The 10440-nt window shown below is 47.8% G+C and overlaps 1 protein-coding gene across 1 annotated transcript in view; it reads left to right on the top strand.

The window, feature by feature from the left end:
* The window catches only part of bbg (PDZ domain-containing protein big bang), a 188965-nt gene that overhangs the window by 177023 nt on the left and 1502 nt on the right, over nucleotides 1–10440 (top strand). Inside the window, 8 exon segments of the mRNA XM_011496106.1 lie at nucleotides 1468–2870; nucleotides 4065–4750; nucleotides 4752–4833; nucleotides 4836–5391; nucleotides 5739–6126; nucleotides 6648–6969; nucleotides 7518–7716; nucleotides 9614–9949. Coding sequence (XP_011494408.1) covers nucleotides 1468–2870; nucleotides 4065–4750; nucleotides 4752–4833; nucleotides 4836–5391; nucleotides 5739–6126; nucleotides 6648–6969; nucleotides 7518–7716; nucleotides 9614–9949 — 3972 coding nt within the window.

Raw genomic sequence — 10440 nt, 5'->3', positions numbered from 1 at the left:
GATTGTCAGAGAGCGTGGTCAATAAAATAACTTCCAAGGGTCGAGCCATTGTTTCTCTCCCGCTTTTAATCCTTGGTAACACCCGAAATACATTCCCTTGGTCCCTTGGCGATACGATTGATGAGGAGGTGAGAGAATCGACGAGAAGCAGAACCGAAACAAAGGTGAAACATTCAAGGCCGGATGCGCCGCCTCCGCCAAGGCAAAGCAAAATTGGTTGGAGAGGGGGAGGCGAGAAGTAACGGCTCCACGCTAACCGGATGTGCGCGGGGATCTCCCGGTGCCGGATGTCGATGCTGGGCGTAAGACGGGTGTAAGTTAGGCTTATTAATAGGAGCCTATCAGGCGCTCCGCAACTGCATTAAAAACTTTCAGCGACGATAGTGAATTTCTGGCTTAACGGCCGGCAGACGCGGCACTTCAAAAATAATTCCATTCGAATATCTACGAGTGAAATCACCGAGGTACTTTCAGCGCCCGACCCACGGACGCGCATTAACACTTCGAATGTTATGATTTCGTCGCAATGTACGCGCTAGCTGCTCGCACTTGCGAATCGGCGCTATTATTAAAAGTCTTGTAATAGTTCACACACACACACACACACACACACACACACACACACACCAGACACACGTATGCTCTGCTGTTGCAATTACATTAGTCTTAGCTAGTGTGAGAGGAAAGTCATGGGTTAAGCGTACGTCTGATGGAAATTATCTTTAATCGTATATTTATATTGTATTATCTCCTTATCTTTTTCTCTCTTTCTCTTTTCTTTTCTTATTGTTTCTCTGCTTTTCCTTGCCTTTTTCATTAGTTTTGTGGTTGGTTGGACGTATGTTTATTGTAAATCAAAATCGAAGGAAAGAAAGCGACTCTTAGAGGAGCGTGTAAGTGCACTTGAATGAAAAAGAGAAAGGTAATTAATTAATGATCGAATAAAAATTATGTGCGCGTTAATAGGAATTTCCTTATCCCGAGCCTGTCAATATAAATTTTATGTGGATGAATAATGCAATCGACCACGATAGTCGTCCTTATTATTTACAAAATTGTAACATTCACGATTGTTTGTAATAATTGTACAAACATTCCTTAAAGTCAATTCATATTTACAACGAACAAAAAACGTATCCTGGTAGCTTAATACCTAAAAATATCGCGCTATTTGCTTATTGCAAACCGCTCGAGGGCGTGACTCTTGCGCACGGGGCTCGTCAGCCAATATGCAAACAATGAGGTAAAATTTCTTTTCCTTTATTAAAATTCCTATCGAATAATGACGCATTCGCCCCAAGATGTCGTTAGTTGTGCGCGTAAACAAAGGGAAATTACGGACAAAGTGTCATTATAATCGAGTTTGTAAATTTGTCCTCGTGGCGTTCGTCGTTCGAATAAAGTGTCGCGCACTGCCAAGTCCATGTGCCCCGACTAATACGAATCGTTTTCATTTTGTGCTTGCAGCCGTGGTAAATGGTAGGATGGACAACTGTGGAGGTGGTGGCCAGCGCCTGCCCCCGGACGGGGACGAGTTTCCCACGGCGTATCAAGAATTCACCAATCCGAATCAGCCGTACCAATACGTAACGAAGCGCGAGACGGTGGCAGCGAACGGCGACGTGGACCGCGGCGAGACCATGGTCGTCGACGTTTCGGCGTTCGTCCCGGTCGACAAGGCAACACTCGTCGCCAAGACCCTCAACACGAACGACGGACGTGGCACTGCCGAGACGCGTTGCAAGAAGACCGAACCTCTGGAGACGAGGAGGACGGAGGAGCTACCGGACATGGACGGGGACAAGAGATCGACATCGAGCAATTACACGCTCTACGGCACGCAGACATCGTTCGCGGCACCGAGCCACGAAGCCCTTAACGAGAAGACAATCGACATCGCCGCTTACGCCAAGCCCTACGACGCCGTGGACGCGGAAGTGGTGGACGGCTGTCCGCCCCCGCTGCCGCTAACCGGCCCACCCAAGGTCAGCGACAATCACGAGAGAAAGTTCGCCACGAGCGGCGAACTCTGGCGCCAGGACAATAAATCCGAGAAGTCGGTCAAGGACAAGATAGCCATGTTCTCGTCGCGGGGCAGCCTCGAGGCGCCTCTCTTCCCGACGTCCATCGCCGCCACGACGACTTGCTCGCCCTCGTCGATCGCCAGCTCGAGGCGGCTCTCCAAGCACAAGTCGTCCGACGACGTCTTCGCCGAGGAGATGAGATCGCCCGTGATGACGGTCGAGCGCACGCAGAGCTTCTTCGACCTAAGCGCCGACCATCATCGCAACGACAATCACCATCCGAAGTCCCGGAACGCGATCCAGAGCGGCTCACCACCCACGAGTCCGCGACACATTATCAATGGCTATTCGCACAGTATCAGTCCGGAGAATAATAAGTATCCGGGGACGAACGCCGACAGCTCGGCAGACTTGGATTGCCGCTCGAACGACGACTACGCGACATCACATAACGACGGTGTCGTTAGGCCGCGATTGGGACACAATAAGAGCTTCGACGCGACGCAGACGTCCTTGACGACTAAGTTGGCCCCCAATGGCCTCACGAGGGCCATGAGCTTCTCGGGCTCGGCGAATCCCTACTACAGTCACGACAGGCCCCAAACGGCCAATGAATCATTCCTCGGCTCCTCGAGCATTTCCCGAACGAACTCGCTGGCGTCGACGTTCAAGAGACCGAGCGACGACATGAGGAAGAGTAGCTTGAATCAGCTTATCGAGCAAAGGCGAAAAGGTATCTCGAAATTGCGGGGCCTGGTGATACCGGAAAAGGACGCGGTGCCGGCGGATCAGCTAATCATTGATCTGCCAGAAATCAAGTCACGTGATTCGATTTTGAACAGTCAGGTAAACGAGTCGCTCCTCCATAATGCCTCGAATTATCAATAAGTCGCTAAATTCTTTATTAATTGAGTATAGTCAATTAACGATCGGTAATGCGCTCGTCGGGGCGTTGAGAGCGCATCAGCAATCAGCTGATTGCTTCATGGAAATGGCAAATGTTGCACGGGTTCGAAGCGTTAAGTTTTCGCGTAATAATGAGAATCGAGAAGATATGTCGACTGATTCGGTGATATAGTATAGTGGTGATGGCAAATTGATCTAATTTACTCTTTGTTGCGGTCGACGTATGTCACATCGATATATATATATATATATATATATATATATATATGTATATCCTGGATCGCGTCAAATGTTAAAAATAAATGAGGAAACAATGGTAAATAATAGGAGTGTTTCGCTCGTATTCGACGATTCTTATACGCGGCGGGTAATATGATTTTTACGTGCAATTGGTCATAAAAATTTATTAACCTTCCACGATCTGACATCTTTTTAAATGAACGTGCTAGCGCCACCAGTCGACGACCAATTACTTTTATAAAATTGTACGATCACTTTGAACTCTTGATTAACCTATCGTACAACACTCTAATTGACGCATTTGCATCGAACGTATAAAACTCCTTGAACAAGTAATTCCGGCTACCGTATCATTGAATTGCTTATTGTTATAATGAAATCTATTTAACGACCACTTGATTCCCTTGTTTATCGATTAGTCGATCGATTCCCCGATCATCGATACGTCTTATTAAACGCTTCGTGCTCGTGCTACTCGTGCGCTTTTAAATAAATCATTGTTGACCGATCGATCGATAGATCGATAATTTGAGCATAATACAACTATACGTATACACGCTCGCGCTCACACGCGCTCACACACGCACGCACGATTTCACGCGTAATAATAGAGTCTGAAAGTATTAGTAAAAAGATGCTAAATTTTTTGCGCGCACGTGACATCGTTAAATTCCTTTGTTTGCCATTATCGTACACTAAATAACACACAAAATTTTACCCAGCGCAAAAACATTTTTTCTTTTGTTGTTGTTGTTGTTGTTGTTGTTATTGTTGTTGTTATTTTACAATAAGGATCTTCAAGAATTTAATGTAAATGTAATGCTTGAAAAATATTTATTGATAATAAACTCGTGTAATTCCATGAAACAAAAACATATGGCAAACGCATTGCAGGTTCCTCGATCGAATATTCAAGACAAATGGGGCTCACAGAGTTCCTTGATAAGCAACTCCAGCGCCGTCAGCTCCTCATTACGAATCAACAACGCTTTCAAGATGCCCGCACCGAAAATTCTCTCTAACTACTCGCCAGCTTTCAAACGCAAGAGCCTCACCGCTTACGCCGGCTCTCAGTCCCCTAACAGCATCGCCGCCCTCAACAACTCCAAGAACAACGCGAATAACCAGCTCACCAGTCCCGACGCCCCAAAAAGTCTCGAAAGCATTTGCAGCCCGACAAGGAGCGACTACAGCTTCGATTTCGTATCCTCCAGTGGCTCGCCCGACAACAATCTTCCTCTCTGCAAGCCCAAGCTCAACGGCCAGCGGAAGAACGGCAGAAACAACGAGTATGACGACTCGGATAACGACTCGGCTGTCAGCAGCTCCCAAAGTAGCATATCCCGCGGCTTTAGTCCGCCAATGTCACCGGTGCCCTCCGATAGGTCGACCGTATCATCGGAGAGATCGTACCTCTCCGAGTCGCATTACCATCAGCGCCCGCAACTGATACTCGACTCGACTCCCAACAAGACCAATGGAACGACCATCATAACCGACAAGACCCTCTACAGCCTCCACAATGCCAGAGCGAACATTATGACCGAGATGAGCTACTCGATACCGGAGAAGTTGCCGAGCTTCAAATCTCATCACCACCAGCAGCAGCGACAACAACAGCAACAGCAACAGCAGCAACAACAGCAACAACAACAGCAACAGCAACAGCCAACAGAGTCTAACCGCTCGTCTCAGATACCTCAGCGCCAACCACTCAAGCGCTCGAGTAGCAACGAGACGAATTCGAGTAACTCGAACTCGTCAACGCTGACCTCCGGCTCGCCCACGAGTGCCGAGTCCTTGTCACGACGAGTACTCAAGCCCCAAAGCGTCGAGGCCATAAACCGAAAGAATATCCTGGCGAGCGCGAGATGCCGCAGCGGCAGGGATCTCAATGGCTCGCCCCTCATCCAGCGCAAGTTCACCGACGAGGAGGAAGCTGTCGCGGCCAACGGCGCGACCGTACACCAGGTGAACGGGGGCTTTGTCAATGCCCATCGGGTGACGAACGGGGGCGCGGACTGCACGAAGCCACGGATTAAGATTGCGTATATCGAAATCACGGAGAACGTCGTCGTGGAGGGTGAGAAATTTTCCAATCAAAAGATGGAGGAGCAGCAGCAACAACAGCAGCAACAACAGAAACAGCAGCAACTGCAGCAGCAGCCGAGATTACCACCCAAGCGGAGTATCATTCCGCAGGCCAAAAATGTGCCACTTCGTAAGTTTTGACGAGCGCCTATAATCCTATTATAATACACCAATCGTGTTTCCCTCCCTCCCTCCCTCCCTCCCCCCAACCCCCCTCATCACCGACACTAATTTACAACTTGCCTATTTTAAATTCCAACTATCGAATTCGCAATTTATCGCTATTGGTATCGTCATATTAACAGCGCATAATTCGATGAGATTAACTATATCCTCTAGACAATCTGCAATGACGCTTATCGCATGAAAATCCATGAATTTTCCAAATCATCGTATTATCATCGAGTAGCCCCGACCTATCAACGACTAGCAAGCAATTCGCTCTAAATTTAATTGTCAATTTCGCTTGGGCCACAGTAACTTCGAGATCACCGAAATCAGAGGCCTTCGAGCCTTCGAGCGACATGAAGTCGTGGATGAGGGCAGAGATGCGAACGTTCGCGGAGAAGAGCAACGATCGCGCAAACTCTTACGAGCCACGTAAGAAGTCATCGCCGTTGTGCGACATCGAAGCCACGAGTTCGAATAATAGAGGCGCATCTCGTAGCAAATCGACCCTGGCTCTGCATGAGCAAAACTCCCCGACGGCTTTAGGCTCGTCGACGTGTCAGTCGTACGACGACGACAGCGACGTCGATTTCATCGGCTTCGTTAAGCCAAAGTCAAGGTCGAACGTCGCTGTGAAAAAGACGACGGACGATCATCACGATCTTCTTACGGTATTAACGACAAAGAGTCGATCGCGGTACGTATTACATTACCTTTTATATATTATAAGTCCCGAGCATTTGTATTTGACAAAAGACAAAATAATAAAAAATAATTCATTGATTAATCGGTAATGCCTGAATCGCGTTACGTTATCCACAAAGTTTTTCAAATCTTACAATTAAATGGATGAAAAAGGAGACTTTACGATGATGCTTAAGCGACTCTGATCAATGCAACGATAATGCTGTACATAACGAATAACCGATTTCTATACTAAAAGTAGGGTTTTTCTCTTTTTTTGTTTTTGTTTTTTTGTTTTTTTTTTTATTTTGCATGTGTTTTATTGTGCCGTGAGGAGATAAATCATGTCGTTCAAGTTGCCACGTGAGAGTAGAGTCCCTTCGACATCTTATATTCGTTAGTTTCGCAATCTCAAAATGATCGGCCGATCGGTCCGTTCAACGATTGACGTACACGCAACGCGCGGAAATCCGCAATCCTGATGATCTCCGAACGCGACGAGGCGATTAAACTCACGCTCCTCTGGCTCTTCAGCTCGACGATCCATGTGGAGGAGACGAGCTACGGCAGTTCCAAGTGCCAAATGAGCCTCGAGGACATGCTCGGCGCGGCGAGGGGCGAGAAAAACGGCATTGGTGAGACCTGGACCACGGATGAGAAGCTCGCACCTACGAGGATACCGATGCCAAGTAGGAGCGGCATCGAGGAGCTCGACGGCGGGAGGTCGTCCGTCCCCGGTTCCAAGATACCGACACCGCGGAATCTCGGCCGTAGGAGTGCCAGCGTCACCGACATGAAGAAGGCCTTCGAGAAACCCGAGGCCACCAGCCCCTTCTTCCCCACTCCCCACCAGCTGGTTAGTCAACGTTGATACTCTCCCCCCGCTTCATCCTTGTCTTACTTACCCTTTAAATGTCGCGTAATCTGCCCTTCTTCCTTTGTCATCCCCACTCCGTAAATTAGCACTTTACATTGGCCGTTTTGCCTCTAGAGGGAGGAATGTGGGCGCGCGACCTTAAAACTAAAGTCTCTAATGATCGTAAGAGCAGCAAAGTGTACTCTCGAGGCATCAATTCCATGTCGCAGTACCTTGAAATTATTATTATTTTCCCAGCAAAATACTATACGACGCGAGCCTTGACATTGCAATAGTAGAAACTCCGGGTCATGGAATTGTCATTTGAACATTAGAGTCTTGAATAATAGCCCGAATATTACGATGCAAAGGCACATTAAGTATCACATTGAAAGTACCGCGAGGCCCAGATCGTATGGTCACTAAGTGGTGGTCCATCTTGGACAATTGGTATGTGTCCGATATGCCGGCGGCTAAGCGAAAAGAAAACGCGACCACGCGATCGCCGCCGACATCTCGGATGACGTAGACACGGGTGCTGCTTGCAGGTGACGACGAGCCCCGGCCACAATCGCTTTCCGAGCCTCGACAGCAGCGTCGAGGAGGGGATCCGGTGTGAAGTCGATCAAGAGCGCTTCAACGGCGAGCAGTTTGGCAGCATCAGTTCACTCGCGAGCACCACGAGCTTGATATCCCAGCAGGAGCTCGCTCAACTGGTCGATGAGGCCAATCTGGACGAGCCGCGTGGTGAGGTCCTTTATGAGCTCGCTTATGCCTCTCTCTCTCTCTCTCTCTCTCTCTCTGACTCATACGTCATTATATACCGCGATAAAAATGTTTGTGCGGGGCTGCGACGATAGGTCACGACATCGAGCGTCGAGGGATCGCCAGTAGTTTAAAGATCGCGTCTCGTTCCGGTCTCCGGGGATCATTGGTTAAACGAGTAGTTTTCGTCAAATGTGGCAGCAGAGGGCTAAGTGAATTTTATGTCTAACCGTAAAGGAAGTGGCGGTTGACTCGCTTCGTCGTAGCAACTAGGCCATATACGTTTAGGCTCCCACCTAAGAGCATCGGACACCACTAAGCCACTGATATTTTGGCCACCCTTTTCTCTCTCTCTCTCTCTCTCTCGCTCTCTCTCTCTCTTCATTTTCTTTTTCGCGTTACTTGTCTTATTGTCGTTTCTTGATAAAATGACCATCTTCTTACAGTGCGACGGCCAAATTCGTAAAATTAGTGTACGGCCCATATGGACTCGCAGTTCATAAAAAATGAGTCCGATTCGAATCGTCTTTTACGAGATACAAAGTATACTTTTTACTGCCGAGGCTATAAAAGCATTTCGCCGAGCCCTCGAGAATGGGTCTCATTAATGATTTTTTCTTCTTCTTCAACTCTCTCGGTAATAACATTTATTTTAGCGGACGTTAAGCTACGGATAAATGTTCCAAATGATGTGCAAAAGCAATTCGAATCAATGATAAGTGTACGTTATTTCACTCTCTGATTATAGTCATACGCTTCACCACTTTCATAATTGAATAAGAAAGAACAGCGCGCGCCCGGTGCTGCCTGAGCACGAAAATAATATCGTCCAAGTATCTTCAAAATCACCGCTGTGACGCTTGATAAATGATAATTGCGCGATTTACTTTATTAGCCGAATTCATAATAATTTACAAGCGTATAATAACAGTAATGATAATTAAATTATTTATTAAGAGTTAAGAACAGAGCGATGAAAAGAAACGGCACGAATACGACGATGACAAATGTACAAAGAAGAATCGTAGCTCGTCGTGCTTTGCAATCATAAATTTACTTACGCGCGCATTAAGAATAGACATTTTGCCATTCGCTTGAGACAATATTTGATTGATTTCGTGTAAAGCCGCTTGGTTGATGTTCGGGGAGAGTATTGCGTTAATAAACCAATCCCGCTCAACTGCCGAGCTGCTAAACGGTTAACGCAAATAGTAGTAGTAAGCTCTAAAGAACAAAGAAAGAAGAAAGCAAAAGAAAGAAGAAAAAAAATAGTATAACCTTACATCTCTCGTATATTGAATAACGCATGAGCCGCAATTGACTTTTATGACAAAGCAGTTGCATTAAAATTTTAATTCTCCTCTCCTCGCCACTTGATATCTAACATAGCTTAAGCGCTCATACCGACATAACACGCGTCTTATTGTGTAATAAATAATTATACGAAGGCCCTCTCGGAAAAATAAAAATTGAACGTGGGGGGAAACATTTTATGTCGTTATGAAGATCGATGATCGAGTCCGGCTCCATGTGCCTATACTTTACTCCAAAACAATTTCAACCAGTAGCATCCGATTAACGTGACGTGAAATAGTAAACCATGGGGCGAGCAATAAACGGTTTAACGAATGAAATTCATGAACACTTGAGACTCCTCGCAAAGGACATCGGAGCCTCATCGACGCCTAATAATTATATTCCCTCCGTCCAGAATCGTAACGAGAACGCAAGGGCCGCTGTTGCGACGACGAGAATGACGAAATGTTGTTCTTCGCGTTAGTGAGGGGGTGGGGGTGTTTTTAAAAAATGGGGGGGGGGGGGGTAACGAAAAGAGAATAAAGAGGCCGCGTGGCCCTTCTAAATAATGACCGACCGACAGGCGGCCACGACGTCGTGGTGGTGCTGCTACACAAAGAGAATCCCTCGGGCAGTGTGGGCATAACCCTGGCTGGTGGCGTCGACTGCGAGACCAAGGAGATCAGCGTCCACCGGGTGCTCGCCCACTCGATCGCCGACAAGGAGGGCAGCCTCCAGCGAGGCGACCGCATCCTCAGCATAAACGGTCGCAGTACGCGCGGACTCACCCACAGGGAGAGTCTCGCCGTGCTTAAGCAGCCGAGGCCCGAGCTCGTCCTCGTTCTCTCGAGGGCGAAGCTCGAGGAGGGCGTCGCCAAGCTCAGGGCCCGCACCGAGAGCGTCGAGACCATCGTGGAAGGTACGTTGATCGCGTTGAGCCCAACCCCGACCCAGCACTTCGAATGTCACCCTTTGGGATATTCCGGATGGGGATCGACGTTACCCGCGAGATGACCAGTAAACATTCGACAATGGGACACCGTTGATAAAGACCCGCTGCAGTCTAGTTCGAGACTCTATCTTTTTTTTTCTTTTCTTTTAAATTTTTTTTTAAATTTTTTTTAATGGAAAATCCGCTGGCTTAATATCCGTGATTTTGCTTTCGATTTTCCCTTTCCACGCCTGGGCGGCCTATCCCGGCGACTGAGTGCTAGTTCGGCCCTACAAGCCAAGTCACCGGATTATCATCGGGATCATCATCATTCCAGCAAACGCAAGCGGTGATGAAGTTTGCGTGATCGATCGATCGAAAAAAAAAAGACAAAAGGATGACTCGCTACGACATGTGCCTGATTCCTCGACGAGGACAAGTCAGGGCAAGTGGGGAGGGGGGGGGGGGGGGGGGGGGGG

The sequence above is a fragment of the Ceratosolen solmsi genome, unplaced genomic scaffold, assembly GCF_000503995.2.
Source record: "Ceratosolen solmsi marchali unplaced genomic scaffold, CerSol_1.0 scaffold11, whole genome shotgun sequence".
In the NCBI taxonomy this organism is placed as follows: domain Eukaryota; kingdom Metazoa; phylum Arthropoda; class Insecta; order Hymenoptera; family Agaonidae; genus Ceratosolen; species Ceratosolen solmsi.
Note: the sequence above shows the minus strand (reverse complement) of the source record. Positions and strands in the feature narration are given on the sequence as shown.